This window comes from Carcharhinus amblyrhynchos, chromosome 9 (genome assembly GCF_965287045.1).
Source record: "Carcharhinus amblyrhynchos chromosome 9, sCarAmb.v2.hapA, whole genome shotgun sequence".
NCBI lineage: Eukaryota > Metazoa > Chordata > Chondrichthyes > Carcharhiniformes > Carcharhinidae > Carcharhinus > Carcharhinus amblyrhynchos.
In genome coordinates this window covers 22082580-22105720 of record NC_137332.1, presented here as the reverse complement: position 1 = coordinate 22105720, position 23141 = coordinate 22082580, and the positions used below count along the sequence as shown (strand labels likewise).

Genomic DNA, 23141 nt, shown 5'->3' with positions numbered 1-23141 from the left:
AAATTTGATGGTATTCAGTGGGTTTGTGAGGATTTGCAGGTGAAATGAAGGAGTGGACAACAGAGAAAGTAAAGGCAAGTATTACACACGGGTGGGAAAAGCCCAAGGTAGCACAGGTGAACTCTGCATTGTGAAGGAATTGTAAAAGTTGATGATTAGAGATTGAAATAGTTAAAGCTATTGGAGGCTACAGGAGAGAAGGTAAGCGTGAACAAACAAGTGGATGCAGTACTCTAGCTGGGGTCCAACCATTGTATTCTAAAGGTTTGGCAAACCTCCTTGCTTTAGCACTCAGTGGGGGTATTTTATCCAGGAATGCTGTTCCTGATGTTGGAATTGGTGATGGGCTTCTTGGCTTGACACTAGGGCATAGTCCAAGTCTTGCATGTTGAGCGCAGAATGGGCAGAACGTTTGCTCTATAGACTTGCAGTGTTAGAGTCATAGGGCGGGATTTTCCAGCCACGCTTGCCCCCAAGAAATTCCCAAGGTCAACACACTTTTAGCATGGTCCTGTCCTGCTTGCTGCAATCCTTGTGGCAGGCAGGATGTGAAAATTCCACCCTTAAGAGTCATGGAGATATACAGCATGGAAACAGGCTTTCGGCCCAATCTGTCCATGCCAACCAGGTTTCCTAAACTGAACTAGTCCCAGTTGCCTGCGTTTGGCCCATTTTCCTCTGAGCCTTTCCTATCCATGTACCTGTCCAAATGTTTTTTAAATGTTGTAATTGTACCTGCCTCTACCACCCCCTCTGACAGCTCATTCCATATATGCACCACCCTCTGTGTGAAAAAGTTGTTCCTCATATCCCTTTCAAATCTTTCCCCTCCTAATTTAAACCTCTGCTCTCTAGTTTTGGACTCCCCTACCTTGAGAAAACAATTTACCTATGCCCCTCATGATTTATAAACATCTATAAGATCATCCCTCATCCTCCAGGGAACAAAAAGTCCCAGCCTATCCAACCTCTCCTTATAATTCAAACCTTCCTGTAAGGTAAAAGATAGAGAGTATGGCAGACTGAGAGTGTTCATACTGCAAGGAGTGACACTGATGGAGACATAAGGACCAATTCTGAGCTCACAGCAAGAACCAGGGATTCACCATAGGATCTGAGCCCAAGGCTGCACTTGAAATTTGTCACATTGCTTAATTTTAGAAGTGTGATCCGTTGAAATGCCAAGAGGCAATTAGAATATATTCGCCAAGGGGAGATGATGGCCTAGTGGAATTATCGCTAGACTTTTAATCCAGAAACTCAGCTAATATTTTGGGAACCTTGGTGCGAATCCTGCCACAGCTGATGGTGGAATTTGAATTCAATAGAGATATCTGGAATTAACTATCTACTGATGACCATGAAACCATTGTCGACTGTTGGAAAAACCCATCTGGTTCACTAATGCCCTTTAGGAAAGGAAATCTGCCGTCCTTACCTGGTCTGGTTTACCTGTGACTCCAGAGCCACAGCAATGCGGTTGACTCTCAACTGCCCTCTGAAGTGGCCTAAAAAAGGTGATGGCTTGGTGGTATTATTGCGAGACTATTAATCCAGAAACTCAGCTAATGTTCTGAGGACCCTGCTAGTGTAATTTGAATTCAGTAAGAAAAAATTTGGGATTAAGAATCTACTGATGACCATGAAACGATGGTTGGAAAAACCCATCTGCTTCATTAATGTCCTTAAGGGAAGGAAATCTGACATCCTTAGCTGGTCTGGCCTACGTGTGGTGTCAGAGCCTCAGTAATATGGTTGACTCTCAACTGCCCATCAAGAGTAACTAGAGATTGGCAATAAATGCTGGTTAACCAGCGATGCCCAATTCCCACGAATGAATAAACAAAAAGCCACTCAATTCAAGGGCAATTAGGGATGGGCAATAAATGCTGGCCAGTCAGCGACACCCATGTCCTACGAGTGATTAAAAAAAAATTAATTCAGAGCAGATGAAAACATGTGGTGGAAATTTGAACAGCGCCCTTTTGTACGGGACTCCTGCCCTTTTTGAACTAATCTTGTCTGGAGGTAGAATTGACAGGATGGCATCATCCATCGGCAATACTGTACATCCAGCCTTTAGAGCACCCAATATACTGTATCCCTGCAGGTATACAGTACCTGTCAGCACTAGAAGTCTGGCCCACAAAAGGTATCCATGATGTGGAGATGCCAGAGGTGGACTGGGGTAAACACAGTAAGAAGTCTCATAACACCAGGTTAAAGTCCAACAGGTTTATTTGGTAGCAAAAGCCACCAGCTTTACCTTTTGCTACCAAATAAACCTGTTGGACTTTAACCTGGTGTTGTGAGACTTCTTACCACAAAAGGTACGGCATAGCTTGGAATATGAATGAAAATCTGAGCCATTGGCCTAAGAAAGGGGCCGTAAATCTCGTCAGCCAGCCCAGCTGAAGTGACGTTTTACATATCTCTGAACCTTCTCCCACTTATCAGGCAATCATTAATGCAAGAGCTCAGTAACAAATTACAGATTGCCTAACCCTTAGAAATCCAATGTGGTTCAGTTGATGGCATTCCTATATCTGAATCAGAAGGTTGTGGGTTTAAATCCCACCCCACATATGTAAACACAAAAACATCTAGGCTGACAGGTAAGTGTAGTCCTGAGGGAGTTCTGAATTGTTGGAGGTGCCATTTTTCAGATGCGATGTTAGAGAACGGTCCCATCTGCATTCGTGGGTGTCTATAGGCTTCTCGGCCTTTTGGCTGAGATCAAGTGTCATTGGATCAAGCCCAAGTTGTGGTGCAATCCTTGTCTTGTCGTCTTGGATCTTGTTTGTCTCTATTATGAGGACCTTAAATTGGATTCAATTGGAATTTGAATTTGGATTTGAGAGCAAGCAGGGAATGGATTTGGGTTTGCCTGGTTCAACCTGAGCATTGGTTTTGTAACTTTAAGGATAGAAAGAAAGAAGTATAGAAACTAGAAGCAGGAGCAGGCCATTTGGCCCTTCAATGCTGCTCCTTCATTGATTTTGATCATGGTTGATCATCAAATTCAATATCCTGATCCTGCCTTCACTCCCTTGATGCCTTTAGCCCCAAGAGTTATATCTAATTTCTTCTTGAAATCTCACAATATTTTGGACCCAATTACTTTCTGTGGTAGTGAATTCCACACATTCACCACCCTCCAGGTGAAGAAATTACTCCTCATCTCTGTTTTGTCCTCAAACTATGATGGAGTAAAAATTAAATTAAAAAAAAGTGCATGTGAAAGATCATTTGGCACTATTTGAACAACACTGTGATCTCCCTGGTGCCCTGGTTAACACTTACTCAACGATGAGTTTTAGTTTATTTCATTGTTGCTTGTACGAACTTGTGGTGTGCAGACTGTCACCTGTGGTTTCTGGAACAAAGGGGAAGTATTTCATTGGCTGTAAAGTTCTTTGGAATGCCCAGCATTTGCGAAAGTACATAAAATAAATTCTATTTTGTTTTATAGATTGGGGAGTGGGATTGAAGTACACAAACACTCACTTTAATTGGTGTTTAGGTATGTTAGCAAGAAGGAGAGATGGTTGCCACAACAGGGATATCACGAGATTATAGTAATTGTGTGCACTGTAGACAGGTGTGGTCTATGCACTGTGATGTTACAGAATCCATGGTAACTAATCCTGTCTCACTTACCAATGTTTTCAATCCTAAAAGGCTTTTTGTAAAAAGTCAGTGTGTGATGTGGATAGGATGCATTAATTATAATGACCGTCTTGTTCACTTCTGATGTTGCAATCGTACAGTGATAGGTGATGGCATTGCCTGTGGTGGTGTTTCTTTGATTGATGCATTTTTTCCACTCCACCTTTCTGACAGAGAAAAAGAAATGGCTTGTTAAATTAACTGCAGCAAAATATAAAGTGGAAAACCATTAAATGCCTGCTCATAAATCTGCTCTAACTTCTTCCCCTCTTTTATTTGTGGCACAAACTGCCAAGGCATAGCAATAGAATTGCATGTAACATCAAGTAAAGCTACATTCACCATAGACCATGTGGTGATCCTCAGGTTAAAATTAGCATCAGTCAGTTCTCCCCCTTTGAGGATCACCACACCATGGGGTGAAGTCGAGGACTTTATGAATAATCTCAGGCCATACAGGAATTGAACCAATGCTGTTAGTGTCACTCTGCATCATGAACCAGCTATCCAGCCAACTGAGCAAACTGATGAATAGAATCCCTACAGTACAGAAAGAGGCCATTTGGCCCATCAAGTCTGTACTGACCACAATCACACCCAGGCCCTATTCCTATAATCCTCATTTACCCTGCTAATCCCCCTGACATTAGGGTCAATTTAGCATTGCCAATCAACACAACCCACTCATCTCTGGGCTGTGGGAGGAAACCGGAGCACCTGGAGGAAACTGACACAGATAGGGGGAGAAAGGGCAAACTCCATACTGACTGTGACCCCCAGGCTGGAATTGAACCCAGGTCCTGTGAGGCAGCAGTGCTAACCACTGTGCCACTGTGCCACTTTCAAATCAAAAATAAAGTCATCATAGTGCCAGATGACCATAGGCTGAGACTGGTGGTGATTTAAGATGAGGATCACCACACCTCAGGCAAACGATTAGGTACGGAAATTGAACATACATTGTTGGTGTCACTCTGCATCACTAACCAGCTGTCCAGGCAACCGAGCTATACAATTTAAACAACCACTTAAGGAAAGTTCAGCTTTTAACTAGCTGGAAAGCTGCGAAGACATTAGCACATTTCCATAATTTTATATTATTTCATATTATTTTATTATTTTAAGTAATTTATAATAATTACTTAAATTATTATAATATTAATTTTAAATATTTGTATTATTTAATATTACTTAACTCTACTCATAGCATTTCGATATATCGTGTAAATCATGAACACACTCCACTCCCAACTGGAACTCAATGTAAGCTGAAGCTCTTGAGTTTCAAGAATGTATTTTGAGTTTGTCACTTGTGCCTGCTACTGACCACAAGGAGGTGCTGTGGACTCATCTTCTTACCATCCCAGAAAAAAAAGGCTGTGTTAAAGAGCCCATTGTCATTTTCAATAGCCACAAGGACATTTGCTCCGCTTTCCTTGTTGCTGACCTACCCATGTAAGTCTGATTCTCAGCACAAATAGAAAATATTTTTACCAGATGTTCTAATTGTAAAAATTAGACTATCTTTTCCAAATATACATGCACTCACATGGAGACTTTCCTTGGTGCCCCTGCCGTAAGGGGAACTAATTATATTGAAGTACCTTTTTAATTTGGATTGCTTTTAGGGTGCATGATAGGAGGCAAAGAAAGATAGATTTACTGTTGGAAATCAGACCAGTTTCCTGCAATAGACGATTGAAATTTTAATTCTAGTAAATTTTTAAGTTGAAGATACTTCAAATGCCTGTGTGGAATTTGCATGTTCTCCCCATGTCTGTGTGGGTTTCCTCCGGGTGCTCCGGTTTCCTCCCACAGCCCAAAGATGTGCAGGTTAGGTGGATTGGCCATGCTAAATTAAGTCTTAGTGGCCCAAAATGTGTAGGTTAGGGGGATTAGCGGGGTTAAGGCGTGGGGTTATAAGGATAGGGTGGGGGTGGACCTTGGAAAAAGCCCTGTCAGAGAGTTAGTGCAGACTCTATGGGCCGAATGGCCTCCTTCTGCACTGTAGGGAATGCTGTGATTCTATGATTCACAGAATCCATGTTACTTACTTACCCATTGCTGGGCGGGGTGAGCTGGTAAAGTCCCAGCCCATTTCCCCCTCCACAGGTGCTGCCTGACCTGTTGAGCATTCTCAGCTTTTCCTGTTTTTATCTCAGCAGTCCGCCAACCTTCTAAATCTTAAATGCTCTATTTTCCTAATGTTCTTCCCTCAAATTGGGAAACCAGTATAGATCATGAGGAATTCAGATGGTGCCCTAAACTAGATCATAGGTAGGTTCTACAAGTCATGCCCTCATTTATAGTCCCTCCCCAACCCCATCCCACCTCGCTCTAGTAACCTAGGAACCGCTTCCTGGGGACTCTGCATATCAATGTTCACACAGCAGAATTACCTTGTCTGATAGTACAAACTATATAGAGCACCAGGCTCCGTTTTGTTCACTTTCCATTGACAGGTTATGATTTGGAGATCAGAGGTTGAACAGCGTAAGTTTATTTCATCTGAAAACAGAAGAGAAGCTTTCAGTCAATGGGCAGACAAAAGACGCAACAAGAATATGAGATTTGTTTGTCAGCTTAAAAAAGATTACATTTATACAAAAAGGAAGTATCTGTTAGAAAGACATTATTTGTCAGGTGTTAGAGAGTCTGTAACATCTGATAAATATCTTTCAATATATAAAAGGTAAGAGAGAGGCAAAAATACCTATTGGACCACTGGAAAATAAGGCTGGAGAAGTAATAAAAGGAAACAAAGGAATGGCAGAGGAACTGAATAGTTACTTTCCATCAGTCTTCATGGTGCAAGACACCAGTGGGATTTCAGAGCTCCAGGAGAGTCAGGGGCACAGGTGAGTGTCGTGGCCATCACTAAAGAGAAGGTTCTGAGGAAACTGAAAGGCCTGAAGGTGGACACATCACATGGACTGGATGGACTACATCTCAGGATTCTAAAAGAGAAAGCTGAGGATATCGTGGAGGTATTGGTGGTATTCTTTCAGGAATCATTGGAGGCAGAGAGGGTACGAGAGGATTGGGAAGGTAGCTAAGTTAACACCACTGTTTAAGAAGGGAGGGAGGCAGCAGACAGACAATTATAGGCCGGTTAGCCTGATTTTGGTTATTGGCAAGATTTTAGAGTCCATTATTAAAGATGAGGTCACAGAGTACTTGGAAATGCATGATAAAGTAGAACTGAGTCAGCGTGGCTTTGTCAAGGGGAGGTCATACCTGAAAAATCTGTTAGAGTTCTTTGAGGAGGTAACAAGGAAGTTAGATAAAGGAGAACCAGTGGACATGATTTATTTAGATTTCTAGAAGGCCTTTGACAAGGTGCTGCATAGGAGACTGTTAAATAAGTTATTTACCCATGGTATTAAGGGTAAGATCCTGGCATGGATACAGGATTGGCTGACTAGCAGAAGGCAGAGAGTGGGGATAAAGGGGTCTTTCTCAGGATGGCAGCGGGTGATTAGTGGTGTGCCTCAGGGGTCAGAGCTGGGAATACAACTTTTCACAATATACATTAACGATTTGGAGAAAGGAACTGAAGGCATAGTTGCGAAGTTGGCAGATGATACAAAGATATGTAGAGGGACAGGTAGTATTGAGGAAGCAGGGAGGCTGCAGAAAGACTTGGACAGATTAGGAGAGTGGGCAAAGAAATGGTAGATGGAATACAGTGTGGAAAAGTGTGAGGTTATGCACTTTGGAAGGAGGAATGGAGGCATTTTCTTAATGGGAAAATGCTTAGGAAATCAGAAACACAAAGGGACTTGGGAATCATTGTTCAAAATTCTCTTAAGGTTAATGCACAGGTTCAGTCGGCAGTTAGGAAGGCAAATACAATATTAGCATTCATGTCAAGAGGGCTAGAATACAAGAACAAGAATGTACTCCTGAGACTGTATAAGACTCTGGTCAGACCCCATTTGGAGTATTGTGAGCAGTTTTGGGCCCCATATCTAAGGAAGGATGTGCTAGCCTCGGAAAGGGTCCAGAGGAGGTTCACAAGAATGACCCCTGGAATGAAGAGCTTGTCATATGAGGAACGGTTTGAGAACTCTGGGTCTGTACTCCTTGGAGTTTAGAAGGATGAGGGGGGATCTTATTGAAACCTATAGGATATTGTGAGGCCTGGATAGAGTGGATGTGGAGAGGATGTCTCCACTAGTAGGAAAAACTAGAACCAGAGGGCACAACCTCAGACTAAAGAGACGATCCTTTAAAACAGAGATGAGGAGGAATTTCTTCAGCCAGAGAGTGGTGAATGTGTGGACCTCTTTGCTGCAGAAGGCTGTGGAAGCCAGGTCTTTAAGACAGAAATAGATAGGTTCTTGATTAATAACAGGATCAGGGGTTATGGGGAAAAGGCAGGAGAATGGGGATGAGAAAAATATCAACCATGTTTGAATGGCAGAGCATTCTGGATGGGCCGAATTAGCTAGGAACCAATGGTTATGTAGAAGTGTTCCATGAGGCCACATTTTGTATCTGCGCTAGACTCGTTCAGCATGGCAGGGTCATTTCAATTGGGTCCTTTCTTGTATCAGTCAGCATGGAAAAATTTAACATATGGCATGACCTTATCAGCCGTTTAGGCCACACTCTCGCTGCAGCGAGGTTGGAGAATTTGTCGTCCAGCCAAATCTCCGTTCACTGCAGTGGGAATGGAAAATCCTGTTGGCGTGAAGGGCCATAATATTTCAGCCATAAAGCTTCTGATCTTCCCAAGCTTAAAGTGGAATTATTACCAACATCTGGAAATGAAAGGACACATGAGGGGATGTGGTAGCCAAATGTATTATCACTAGACTATAAATCCAAAAACTCAGCTCATATTCTGGTGGACCCAGGTTCGAATCCTGCCATGGCAAATGGTGGAATTTGAATTCAATAATTAAAAAATATCTGGAATTAAAAATCTACTAATGACCACGAAATGATTGTGGGACAAATCCAGCTGGTTCACTAATGTCCTTTAGGGAAGGAAATCTCGGTCTGGCCTACATGTGACTCCAGAGCCACAGCAATGTGGTTGACTCTCAACTGCTCTCTGAGCAAGGGCAACTAGGGATGGGCAATAAATGCTGGCCAACCAGCGATACCTGTGTCCCACGAATGAATAAAAAAAACCAGCAGTCTTTCCACACTAGTCTATGTCCCTTTTGTTGTACCTGTATTGTATGCAAGAGGGACTGAATAGAGTTAACATGTGGCAGTGATTTGCTTTTAAGTCACCTGAGGAATAGGGAGTTACAGCTGATACTGTTTCTGACCAGGAGCTCCAGAACCCGTCAAATGAAATGCCATCAGGTTTGGTGCGCAGGCGAACCATGTACCTAATTCCAGCCTTTAGGTCCTGGAGATCATGTTGCTGTTTGCTATTGACTGTCACTCTCTGAAAGAAGAAATTGGTTAGTTATTAACTAGAACATAAGAGAGTTTTAAATCTAGCCCACGTACAATGGGATTACGTCACTTTCCTCCCATGGAAATCACAGGATCCAGAGTAGGCTCTTTGAGTCTGCTTCACCACACAATTTGATCATGGCCGATCCTCTAACTCAATGCCACACTCCGGTGCTCTCTCCACATCCCTTGATGCCTTTAGAGTCTAGAAATGTATCTATTTCATTCTTCAATAAGTTCAGTGACTTAGACTCCACAGCCTTCTGTGGTAGAGAATTCCACAGGTTCACCACCCTTGAAGTGACCTACGGTGACTGTCTATGTGTAGTTTGCACATTCTCCCCAGGTCTCCGTGGGTTTCCTCTGGGTGCTCTGGTTTCCTCCTACACACCAAAGATGTGCAGGTTAGGTTGATTGGCCAGAGAAATTGCCCCTTAGTGTTAGGGGGACTAGCAAGGTGATAGGTCCTGGGTGGGATTGTTGTTGGTGTAGGCTTGATAGGCTGAATGACCTCCTTCTGCACTATAGGGACTCTACGATGCTTCATTGCTCTACTAAAGAGCTGGCACAGCCATGTGGGCTGAATAGACTTCATCTGCGCAGTATCTCTCTGCATGATTTTAGATAATAAATGCTAGTGAAGGTGACTAATTGTATCTGGGAACCATCCCGGTTACATGAAACTCTCAGGCAACCCATAGGGTCAGTTTAATTAACATTATCATTGCCTTTAATTTCACCTTACTGCTAATGTAGCAAGTGTACTCTTAAAGTAAAACATTTGGACCCAGGCATGTTGTGTATTGATGTCGGGAAGTGTTTCTCATATTGAGGGATCCACTCACCTTTTCCGAGGCAAGGCCAGATTTATCCCTCCAGTAGCTAATTTCGTATATCAGAAATTCGTTTATATCGGGATTTCTTGGTGGGATCCAGTTAATCCGGAGTTGATGTGGGTTTCCATTTAAGTACACTGTCAGGTTGGAAGGTGGGTCCAGGAGAACTGGGTGATGAGATACAATGAAAATAATTAAACAAACAAAAAATCATAATTTGATCAGTTAATAATTGCGCTTATACAGAAAGGTATCTGAAAATAGCTGCATCTCTCATTATGGTAATGTTGTTTTCCAAGTTTTCAGTCCTTTTATGTCTTGCATTGTTGGGAGTATAAATTTTGTATCATGCCATCTATATAGCAAGACTTGGACATGAATCAAAAACTTGCAGCTTGTTAATGTTAAATGTCAGGCACCCAACAGCAAGGTTACAGAAGATGCTGTGTCTCAGAAGATAGGATGAACCTGTGAGATTCCTCCCTTCTCCATCTCCCAACTTCTTATAACAAACATATGAACAAGCAGCAGGAGTGGGACATTCAGGCCCTCAAGCCTGCATCACCATTTAATAAGAATATGGCTGATCTGTTAGTGTCCTCAAAGCTACGTTGATAACTTGATAACCTATTTTCCCCCTTGCTTACCCAGAATCAATCCACCTCTGCCTTAAAAATATACAAGGGTTCTGCTTCCGCCACCTTTTCAGAAAGAGAGGTCCAAAGACTCATAGCAATCCCAACCATACCCTATCCCTGTAACCCCACATATTCACCTTGCTAATCCCCCTAACACTAAGGGACAATTTTCCCTGGCCAATCAACCTAACCCACACACCTTTGGAATGTAGGAGGAAACTGGAGCACCCAGAGGAAACCCACGCAGACATGGGGAGAATCTGCAAACTCCACACAGACATTCACCATAGGTCACTCCGAGGGTGGTGAACCTGTGGAATTCTCCACCACAGAAGGCCATGGAGGCCAAATCACTGAATATATTGAAGAATGAAATAGATAGATATCTAGACTCTAAAGACATTAAGCGGTGTGGGAGAGAGCGCCGGAGTGTGGCGCTGAGTTAGAGGATCAGCCATGATCAAATTGTGTGGTGAGAAAAAAAATTGCAACTTCACTTTTCCAATGTCCTCCTTACTCTAAATTATTTCACATGATCTTGATGAACCTTGCACCAGTTTTCACCACTTTTTATCAGAAGTTCCTGGTGTTCTGAACATTTATCGTTATCAAACATCCACAGTCACAACACTAACGGACTGGTATTCAGGGCTAGCGAGACATAGAATGCATTATCATGGTTAGTTAAAGAAACTTAAACTCTAAATGTAAGCAATGTGTAACCGAGCCTTGAAACACTCTGCTCACAGCCTCGTTACAGAAATTGGACTGTTAAAATTCCAGGTTTGGGTTTTCAGCTAAACAGGTTGATATTCAAATAGAGTTTATGCAAATAGATTATTTTACCATTCATTCATTTTAATCTTAACAATTTTCTTTGATTCAGTTTTTGTCCTTCCAAAGGACTGATGGCAGCTTCCTCCGCCATCACCCTGTCATAGTCTCTTTAACCTATATATGCACCCAGAAGTCTGAACACAACAGACTCAAATATACCTTCTACACAAGTAACTAGCCTGGCTGTGTATATCACCATATCTGCTTTGTCCTGATCAGGCAATATTCTCTACAGCAATGTGGCGCTGCTGCAAGTGAGAATGGAAAATTTGCCACTTAGCCAAATCTCTGTTCACTGCAGTGGGACGAGAAAATCCCACCAGTGTGAACAGATGGAAAATTCTGTCCAACACCTCTCCAAATTTTCATATCCTGCCCGTAACAATGCTTGCCGGAGTTGGGGCTGGAAAATCCTGCCTTCAACACTACCCACCTCAGCTTCACCTTTCCACGTGTTACGGAAACTTTATCTCATATTCGTTTTGTCTCAAAACTTGACTTCCTAAATGCCCTTTACTCTCTAGTCTTTGGCATCATACACAAGTTTAAATTCCCTTTACATTCTTCTGTCTGTTTAATATCCCTTTATTATCCATCACTCTTGGCCTCACCAATTGTCTCTGGTTCAATACTAAAATCAACATCCAGAGTTTTGCCTCTGCATTCTTCTTCAATGCACCTATGTCCCTATCCTTTCAAACTACTTAAACCTGTATCCCAGTTTGCGCCCTTTGGCTGTCTGATGTTGAACAGTGAAACTGTCTACCCACTGCTCCTCTTCAGCCAACGGTATTACACTCTGAAATTCCTTTGCTACTTTTTGCCTACTTGTCTGTTTTAGACCATATTTTTGATAGACTTTCTTACTCCCCTACTATGGCTTGCCATCTGTTCACTCCTACGTGTGCTGATTTGGGTCATTTTATTGCATTGAAAGTGTTACATGTCACTGTTGCCTAAACATGGCTTCTGAGTTGCCCTTTGCCAAAAATACTAATCTGTTCATTTTCTGCTATACGATTGATACCAATCCTGAGTGGAGGATAAGATTCTCTCATTTACTTTCTAGAAGACAATCACCTCCAACAGTAAGCATGAAGAGCTCATGGGCCTCTTTGCCCACCAAGATTGAGAACATCTAATAGCTACTTCTGTCATTTCCCCTGCTTCCATAAGTTCATCAGGCCAAACCTTCTCTAACGTACCCTGTCCTCTCCTCTGGCCCTGAACTTGCACCTTTCTCTAGTAACGTCCAATGCGACTATGACAACATAAACTTTCACACCTCTTCTTTCTTGACATGTCTGCAGTCTTTGAAATGACTGAGCACACTGTTCTCTTCCAATGCTTTCCTGGTGTTGTCCAGTTGGGTTGAATGAGCTTATCCGTTTCCATTCTTGTATATCTAATCATGGTCAGAGTATCACTTACAATGGCTTCTTCTCCCCATTCCTGCATGATTACCTCATGTCTGCCAAGGATTTATCCATATCCCCTCCTACATTTCATCCATATGCTGTCCTTGGTGATATATGAAAGCACAACATTAATTTTCACCAGAATGCTGAAGAAAACCAACTCTACCACACCATCAATTCTCTCAACTCCTCCAATCTTTCTATATTATCATGCTCTGCTGACATGTAGTACTGAGACGTATAAGATGATGAATGGGATGGATAGAATAGAGGTGGAAAGACTCTTCCCGCTCAAAAAAGACAGTAGGACTAGGGGGCACAGCCTCAAGATAAAGGGGGGGCAGTTCAGAACGGAGTTGAGGAGGAACTTCTTCACTCAAAGGGTGGTGAATCTCTGGAATTCTCTGCCCGTTGAAGTGGTGGAGGCTGCCTCGCTAAATATTTTTAAGAAGCGGGTTGATGGGTTTTTGATAAGAGAGGGGATTAAGGGTTATGGGGAGAGGGCGGGAAAGTGGAACTGAGCCACGACAGATCAGCCATGATCTTATTGAATGGCGGGGCAGGCTCGAAGGGCCAGATGGCCTACTCCTGCTCCTATTTCTTATGTTCTTATGTTCTTATGGATGACCAAAGGTTTTCTTCAGTTTAATATTGGGAAGATTGAAGTCATTTTCTTCACTCCCTACTCCAATTTTCATTCCCTCACTACTGACTCCATCCTCTACGTGGTAACTATCTGAGACTAACCCAGACTCTTTCTTGTTTGACCCCGCCATGAGGTCCTGACTACAGAGTTGCACCGTCACCAAGACTGCCCATTTCCATCTCTATAATATCGCCCCATGTATCAGCTCATTTGGTACTGAAAACTTATGTTACCTAAAGTCTTGCCTATATATAGCCCAATGCACTTCAAAATAGTCTCCAATTTTACCCTTTGTAAACTTGGGTTCATCCAAATTCTGCTGCTTAGGGCTTTACTCACACGAAGTCTTGTTCACATATCATATTTGTTGACCTACCTAGGATGCCGAGTCCCATAACTCTCTGGGATATCTGCACTTATCTAATTCTAACTACCTTTGCATCCCTGATTTTAATTGCTGCAACATTGGTGGCGACCAGATGCCACAGCCCGAACCTTTGGAATTTCCTTCCTAAAATTCCTTGATTATCTTTCTTTCTTCCTTTAAGACACTCGTTGAAACCTTTCCCTTTGTCGCAAGCTTTGGACCATTTGCCTTAATGTCAGCTGATGTAGCTTGATGCCTAATTAAATGTCATCGTTTTCCTGTGAAACACTATGTTAAAGGCACTTTACAATTGCAAGTTGCTATTATTGACATAAGGGTGCCAAATATTTTGCCTGGGATAATACAGTGCAGTCTACTCCTGTCGTTCACAGGGACTGCTGTTCTCACAAAATCTTACAGAGGCTGAAATTGTGAACAGTGAACTTGCACATGTGCAGAGATGGTGTACGCGTAGTGCACAGTCTCGATGCGGGAAGGGTGAGAGTTTAACAGTCTGACAGTTTAACCCGATGATCCGAATCACAGATGAGCAAAGTTCTGGGGCCACAAACCAGGATTTGGTGTACATACGCACTCACGCAGGTAAACCAATTCACGATAGAGAGGTCGAGAATGACAGGAATTTACTGTCAAGGCTGTTACATTAGTGACAAGTTGTGTCCACCAAGTGAAAAGAAGAGTAGGAGAAAAACTGCCACTCACCCACTGATTCAATCGATACATACTGTTTGATTTTAGACACATTGGAAAATGATTCACTTAGCTCGACCATAAATGGTTGAAAGAGCAGAATGTCCTCTGCTGGTATAACGCAAACATGTCGTACAGTGTTCCTGAGAACCGTATGTGAGCTTGTGTGACAAGTCTTCTGGATTATTTGGCTGTAAGAGAAGAAGATATGTAATGGCAATTTGAAGGTTTTTAATCAAAATACAGTAAGGTTAAAATGTTGCCTCTACTGCATGGATGAGACCAGCTGTGTCCAGTATTTGGTACTAAACTCCTGTCCTCATCAGGAGAAGAATTATCACCGCATTTAATCGTACTCTATGTAAACAAACACACAGAAACACTTGGCAGCACTCCATGGGAATAATTGATATTCTGTGAGGTGATTGACTACACATCAATATCCCGTCTGACATCTCAGCTGATTTTTATTTCCATTTGTGTGGAGTTTGCACGTTCTCCTCGTGTTTCCTCGGGTGCTCCGGTTTCCTCCCACAGACTAAAGATGTATGGGTAGGTTGATTGGACATGCTAAATTCCCCTTAGTGTCCTGAGATGCATAGGTTAGAGGGATTAGCAGGTAAAATATGTAGGGATACGGGGGGGGGTAGGGCCTGGATGGGATTATGGTCAGTGCAGACACGATGAGCTGAAGGGCCTCTTTCTGCATTATAGGGTTCTATGATTCTATGAGTCATTTGCTATTATCTGTTTCACAACAGTATACAGAGTTAAAAATTAACCCTCTGGAACATTCTGTGAAACATCATGAATAGACCCACACTAATCAGTAACCAAATTTTCCTCGGCCCTTTCTTCCACATATAACCCAAAATATTGCTATGAAATTTACTGGAGTTCTATGAGGATGTGCCTAGGGCGGTGGATAGAGGAGAGCCGGTGGATGTGGTCTTTCTAGATTTTCAGAAGGCGTTTGACAAAGTGCCTCACAAGAGGTTATTGCAGAAGGTCGAGGGACATGGAGTTGGGGGTAGGGTGTTAGCGTGGATAGAGGATTGGTTGTCAAATAGGAGGCAGAGAGTGGGGGTCAACGGGTGCTATTCGGATTGGCGGATGGTGACTAGTGGAGTGCCCCAGGGGTCGGTGCTGGGGCCTCAGCTATTTACCATTTATATAGATGATCTGGAGGAGGGAACCGAGTGTAGAGTGTCGAAATTTGCTGATGACACCAAGATTGGGGGAACGGCAAATTGTGCGGAGGGTGTGGAGAGTCTGCAGAAGGATCTAGATAGGCTGGGCGAATGGGCCAGGAAACGGCAAATGGAATTTAATGTTGGCAAGTGTGAGGTGGTCCACTTTGGTAGGAATAATGGTAGGAAGGACTATTACTTACGGGGCGAAAAACTGCAGCAGGCGACGGTGCAGAGGGACCTCGGGGTCCTTGTGCATGAGTCGCAAAAACCCAGCTTGCAGGTGCAGCAGGTGGTCAGGAAGGCAAATGGGATGCTGGCCTTCATAGCGAGGGGGATTGAATATAAAAGTAGGGAGGTCTTGCTGCGGCTGTATAGGGCATTGGTGAGGCCGCAGCTGGAGTACTGTGTGCAGTTTTGGGCGCCGCACCTGCGCAAAGATATTTTGGCCTTGGACGGAGTGCAGAGGAGGTTTACTAGGCTGATACCGGAGTTGAGGGGGTTGAGCTATGAGGAGAGGCTGAATGAACTGGGCTTGTACTCATTGGAGTTTAGAAGAATGAGGGGAGATCTCATTGAGACGTATAAGATGATGAATGGGATGGATAGGATAGAGGTGGAAAGACTCTTCCCGCTCAAAAAAGACAGTAGGACTAGGGGGCACAGCCTCAAGATAAAAGGGGGGCGGTTTAGAACGGAGTTGAGGAGGAACTTCTTCACTCAAAGGGTGGTGAATCTCTGGAATTTTCTGCCCGTTGAAGTGGTGGAGGCTGCCTCGCTAAATATTTTTAAGACGCGGGTTGATGGGTTTTTGATAAGAGAGGGGATTAAGGGTTATGGGGAGAGGGCGGGAAAGTGGAACTGAGCAGCGACAGATCAGCCATGATCTTATTGAATGGCGGGGCAGGCTCGAAGGGCTGGATGGCCTACTCCTGCTCCTATTTCTTATGTTCTTATGTTCTAAAGAATCCCTACAGTGTGGAAGGAGGCCACTTGGCCCATCGAACCTGCACTGACTCAGCATCTTACCCAAGCCCTCTACCCCACCCATCCATCTGGCTAATTCCCCTAACCCACACATCTTGGGACGCTAAGAGGCAATTTAGCATGGCCAATCCACCTAACCCGTGCATCTTTGGACTGTGGGAGGAAATTGGAGTACACAGTGGAAACCACGCAAACACAGAGAGAACGTACAATCTCCACACAGACAGTCACCCAAGCCAGGGGTTGAACCCGGGTCTCTGGCTCTGTGAGCAGCAATGCTAACCACTCTGCCACTGTGTCTTGCTCTTTACAAATATGGCGAAAAGTAGAGGCCATGGCAGAAGCCCTTAGAAGGCAACACAGGTCACTGGCACTGTGAGGCAAAAGTGCTAACCACTGTGCCATCATGTGCTGTGCTCCATTGCATCATTCAGGCCTGAGAGGAAGTTCTGGAACTGGGATGTTTATCCCAATGAAGGTAATTTCCAATGTCTCTGTCTCATTTTATTATGGACAATGGCAACTGAGGAAAGCTGACTCTAATATATGAAAACTTGGTGATAATGTGGGACAGATAAAGTGATGACAGACCTGTAATGTGCTGAAGCACATGAAACACTTAGGGAGACGGTGGTATAGAGGTAATGTCACTGGACTCGTAATCCAGAGACCCAGGCTAATACCCTGTGGGCCCGGGATGAAATCCTATCTATCAGGCTCGTCTTAGTACCAGAGAGCATGAAATTATTATCAATAGTCACAAGTTCATTAGGGAAGGAAATCTGCCATCCTTACCTGGCCTGGCCTACATGTGATTCCAGACCCACAGCAATGTGGCTGACTAGCAAGCCACTCAAGGGTGGTTAGGATGGACATCAAATTCTGGACTTGCCAGAGGTGCCCACATCGCATGAATTAATAAATAAAATAAAAGCTCCCACATTCTATCAAGTGTGTAGCCTCATGTCTACTAAAAACTTGCACCCAAAGAGCTGGAGGACATACAGGGGATTAGAGAATGCAGAGTCGCTGACTCTCAGGGTGGGCAGTTCATAATGGGTTGTTAAGCTGAATAGTTTCTCTGAAGGTTTCCAATCATGTTTTCAGTGGCACTACATGGGCGAGATAATGACGATCGACCAAAATGACTATCAACCAGCGAAGTCTGATTCAATGCCACGCGAGATGCCACTAATCATAATTACGGGCATTGCTGTCATTATCAAGCAACGGATATAGCACTGTGTCATCTTCTGTAAGGGCGCCAGCAACAGACCACGCAGGCTTTCTGGTCAGCAATTCACTCAATAACACTCTATGCAAAATAATTTTCTCAGCACCACAGTTCAAACTAATAAACTAAAATGATGACGTACTCAGTGCTATAGAAGAACTTGTAAGTAGAATTTGTCTTCTCATCGTCATCCCAGAAACAGGTCAGGTCATCTAACATACGAGTAAAACATTTCAGCTCTTCAGCCTGTGATACTAATGACGCTGTGCCTGCAGGTAATACAGGAAACATTACTCTTTTGTTTTATCACATACATTATCTGTAAATGACATTGTTTACTTAGTATAGCAGGAAATAGGAAATGGCAGAGATAATAAAAGGAGATTTGTTTCGTTGGAACTCTGGGAGATTATGGGGAAATTTTAACAATCATCTATGGAGGAACACAAGAGTGACACAGTGGCACAATGATTAGCACTGCTGTCTGACAGAACCAGGGACCCGGGTTCAATTCCCAGCTTGGGTCACTGTCTGCGCAGAGTCTGCATGTTCTCCCTGTGTCTATGTGGGTTTCCTCTGTGTGCTCCAGTCTCCACCCACAGTCCGAAAGACATGCTGATTAGGTGCATTGGCAATGCTTAAATTCTTCCTTAGTGCACACAAACAGTGTGGCGACTAGGGGATTTTCACAGTAACTTCATTGCAGTGACAAGGTAAGCCTACTTGTGACACGAATAACTAAACTTTAGAACAAAAAGATTGGGGGCAACATTGGTTTTCCATTCATCCCAATTTTATGATCTTTTGAATATGGAAAGAGCAATGTTGAAGGGGGCCTAAAATTGGCATTCCACCCAATACAATGAATATCCCGCTCACTGAGTTCGGTAAAAATTAGAAACCTTCCGATCATATGGTAAACATTTCAAGAATTTAATAACTTCAAAAAAATCCATGAGGTTGGGCTCTTGGAGTATGAGCTCACTGACTGTGGTCATTATTGGCTGCCCAAACAGGGAGCCTCACCTGTATATAAATATGGGAGTGTCGGGTCTACTGACACTCCGGATTCTGGCTTTGCATCTGAATCACTCTTGGAGTGAAATATAGATTGTAAATAAAGAGAATCCAGTGAAGGGAAACCAGCCTCTGAGGAGTTACTTTTGTGGAAAGTTATTGGACACCTGTAATAGCATTGTGCTTGGCTATGAGGAACACACTGAAGGAAGGTTACGTCAGTGGTATGCAACTGTGTTTTGAATCGTTGCATAGCCTTTCCCTTTGTTAACAAAATACAATGGGATGTCATGAAGAGAGAGTAATATTCTAAAGAATAAGCTTAGAATGTAAGAATATAAGAAATAGGAGCAGGAGTTGACCATATAGCCCATCAAATCCAACCACCATTTAATAGCTGATCTTTGGCTTCAGTTCCTCTCCCCTGCCCGCTCCCCATAGCCCTTGGTTCCCGAGGGACCAAAAATCTGTCAACCTCAACCTTAAATATATTCAGTGATGGATTCATAGCCCTCTGGGGTGGGGACTTCCAAAGATTCATGATGCTTTGAGTGAAGAAATTTTACCTCATCTCAGTGCTATATTGTTGGTGCCTTAGATTGACGCTGTGACCCTGTGTTCAAGGTTCCCCAGGCAGGGGAAACAACCTCACAGAATTTACTCTGTCAAGCCCCTTCACAATCTTGTATGTTTGCCTTTTTAATTGCTTGCTGTAACTTTATGCTAAATTCCTGCGTCCCTTAGATGAGTCCACCTGAACCCCTCTGAATATCATACTTGCAAGCTTCACACCTTTTAACAAGTACTCTGCTTTTCTATTTTTATGACCAAAGAGCTCCCTGGAGTATAGGAGGCTTAGGGGTGATCTTATAGAGGTCTATAAAATAATGAGGGCACAGATCAGCTAAATAGTCAACATCTTTTCCCAAAGGTAGGGGGGTATAAAACTAGATGGCATAAGTTTAAGCTGAGAGGGGAGAGATACAAAAGAGTCCAGAGGGACAATTTTTCATACAGAGAGAGGTGAATGTTTGGAACGAGCTGCCAGAGACAGTAGTTGAAGTGGGCACAATTTTGTCTTTTAAAATTTTTATGGGTCAGATGGGTATAGAGTGATTAGGGGTCAAATGCCAACAATTGAGAATAGCTTAGTGGTAAAAACTGGATGGCATGGACAAATTGGGCCGATGGGCTTGTTTCCATGCTGTAAATCTCTATGATTCTATGGTTGGTATTTTACAACTGCTCGCTTGGGCAAGGTTTGTAAAATCCTGTCTGAGGCCAATGGAAAATTCCGTTCTGTGAGCCTTGCCCGCCCCGATTCCATTGCAGGCGTGCTGGTAAAATTCCGACTATGACTCTAAAGCGAATAACCTCCCATTACAATCCATCTGCTACCTTGTTGCGGAACTCACTCAACCTGTCTATCTATTTACAAACTCTTTGTGTCCTTCTCACAGCTTGCATTTCGACCTAACCTTTTCTATTGCTTCAGATACAATCAGATTGATATTTTCACAACAAGCTATTCTGACTATCTTTGCAAATATGTTTTTGCTACACACATACAAATAAATGTCTTTTGTTTGCACTAAATTTGTTACATATAAGAAATAAATACAGTCTGATATGTTTTAAACCAGATCTCTTGAATACGGTTATTAATTACAAATAACAAAAACTGGTGCCAGCAGTGGCCTGAACAGACCTTTAGGACTAATCATGTTTATAGATATTCTGTTACTTTGGCAGTTGCTTACTCTCCCTTCGTGTCCTCAACCATTTAAAAGGTTTGATATTCAGCTTACCTTCCTGGAGGAAGGTCCAACTCTCCAAACCTGACACAGAGATATTGTTTAAATACATGCACCCTCCAAACAGGAGCCACACGGCGTAGCGACACATTCTTCCCTGCAACACTAAAGGCATTTCTGACTCTCTGCTCTTGCTGCTGAACTGACTCAGAACAGGAGGAGTTTGTAAGTTGAAATGGGAACAGGCACATCCTCAGGAAACCAACCAGCGAAGAAATGGGTCTGCAATTCAGGGTGGGTCCACGCCCTCAGCAAAACCACTCCAGATGCTCAGCAACCAGGACCAATGCTGATCACCCATTGCTGAAACCATTGCTTGTATGAGAAAGGAGTCGGATAAGCTTTCTACGACTTCACACTTTATCTGACAGGGGCAGCTTATTGCTCTTGTCTTTTCAGAGTTCCTAGAACAAAGGGACCTGTATTCCAGAGAATTAGAGTTCTTATGCAACGTATCAGTGTGATTGACTTTGTGTGTGCATTCCAGAATAGTTATAGAGTCATAAAGTCATAGAATTTACAGCATGGAAACAGGCCCTTTGGCCCAGCTTGTCCATGCTGCCCTTCTTTTTTAAAACTCCTAAACTAATCTCAATTGCCTGCATTTGGCCCATATCCCTTTATACCCATCATACCCATGTGACTATCTAAATACCTTTTGAAAGATAAAATTGTACCCGCCTCTACTACTACCTCTGGCAGCTTGTTCCAGACACTCACCCTCTGTGTGAAAAAATTGCCCCTCTAGACACTTATGTATCTCTCCCCTCTCACCTTAAACCTATGCCCTCTAGTTTTAGACTCCCCTATCTTTGGGAAAAGATATATTGACTATCTATCTTGTCTGTGCCCCTCATTATTTTATAGACCTCTATAAGGTCACCCCTCAGCCTCCTACACTCCAGAGAAAAGAGACCCAGTCTATTTAGCCTTTCCTTATTAGTCAATCCATCGAGTCCTGGGAGCATCCTAGTAAATCTTTTCTGCACTCTTTCTAGTTTAATAATATCCTTTCTATAATAGGGTGACCAGAATTGCACGCAGTGTTCCAAGTGTGCCCTTACCAACGTCTTGTACAACTTCAAACAAGATGTTCCACCGGGTCTGTGCTCTCAATGTTTGTCATGTTAGCTGATTGGCAGCTTATACACAATAACTTGTATTATCATAAAGGCAAAGTACTGCGGTTGCTGGAATCTGAAACAAAAACAGAAAATGCTGGAAAATCTCTGCAGGTCTGGCAACATCTGTGGAGTGAGAATAGAGCCAGTGTTTTGAGTCAGGATGACCCTTTGTCAGAACATATAACATCATATAACGGTCATATAATGGTGAAGGGAGCTTGCGGGTGGAAGTGGAGATGGGATCCCCAAGGAGGCAACCATCTTTGAGACACAATGGACAGGATTTTACTGTCCCGTCTGCTACGGGAATTGGAGCAAGGGAGGGGTGGACCATGGAAAGGTCTGTTGACTTTGGGCAGAATTTTACAGTTTCGGGATGAACAAGGCTGTAAAGTCCTATCCAATGTTAGGATATTGGCCTGCTAAAATCAAGAATAGGCGAAGGAAAAGCAAACATTGGTTCAGTGGAGAAGTAAAAGGATTGCATCTTATTTGCAATATTTGTTGATTACAGGGACCTATGGATAATGGGGAGAACACATGGATGGCACTGGAGGTAAGGGAGTTGGCAATCAGTGTAATGGTACAGGGTAAATGGAGAACAAGGGAGGTCCACAAATTTTCCAATGTAGAGACTGCAGCTCTCATTTTAACTAAATGTTTAGTCAATCATTCCCTGATGTATCAGCATGTTCATGTGTGCATCAGCAAGCTCATTGCTATTTTTCATCTCTCTTCTTCCTTCTTCCTCTCATGTCGTTTACATGGACTTTAGCAAAGCCTTTGACAAGGTACCACATGGTAGGTTGATGCATAAGATTAACTCTTACGGCGTGAGGTAGCTAAATGGATATAAAATTAGCTTAATGACAGAAGTCAGAGAGTGGTTGTAAAGGGTTGTTTTTCAAACTGGAGGCCTGTGACCAGTGTTGTGCCTCAGGGATTAGTCCTGGGTCCACTGTTATTTGTCATTTATATTAATGATTTGGATGAGAATATTGGAGGCATAGTTAGTAAGTTTGCAGATGACACCAAGAATAGCGAACGGTGAAGATAATTATCTCAGGTTGCAACAGGATATTGATCAACTGGGCCAGTAGGCTGATAAAGGGCAGACGGAGTTTAATTTAGATAAACGCGAGGCGATAAATGCGAGGTGATGCATTTTGGTAGATTGAACCAGGGCAGGACTTACTCAGTTAATGGTAGGACGATGGGGAGGGTGACAGAAAAAG

The 23141-nt window shown here is 43.1% G+C and overlaps 1 protein-coding gene across 1 annotated transcript in view; it reads right to left on the bottom strand.

Moving 5' to 3' along the window:
* Positions 1 to 20897, bottom strand: part of mpl (MPL proto-oncogene, thrombopoietin receptor) — a 32947-nt gene extending 12050 nt beyond the window's left edge. The window contains exons 1-7 of the mRNA XM_080196514.1: positions 20777 to 20897; positions 18094 to 18220; positions 14553 to 14731; positions 9933 to 10090; positions 8917 to 9076; positions 6069 to 6177; positions 3661 to 3836 (exon numbers count right to left, since the gene is read on the bottom strand). Coding sequence (XP_080052640.1) covers positions 3661 to 3836; positions 6069 to 6177; positions 8917 to 9076; positions 9933 to 10090; positions 14553 to 14731; positions 18094 to 18220; positions 20777 to 20897 — 1030 coding nt within the window. The remainder of the gene's footprint in view (positions 1 to 3660; positions 3837 to 6068; positions 6178 to 8916; positions 9077 to 9932; positions 10091 to 14552; positions 14732 to 18093; positions 18221 to 20776) is intronic.
* Positions 20898 to 23141: the final 2244 nt, after the last annotated feature.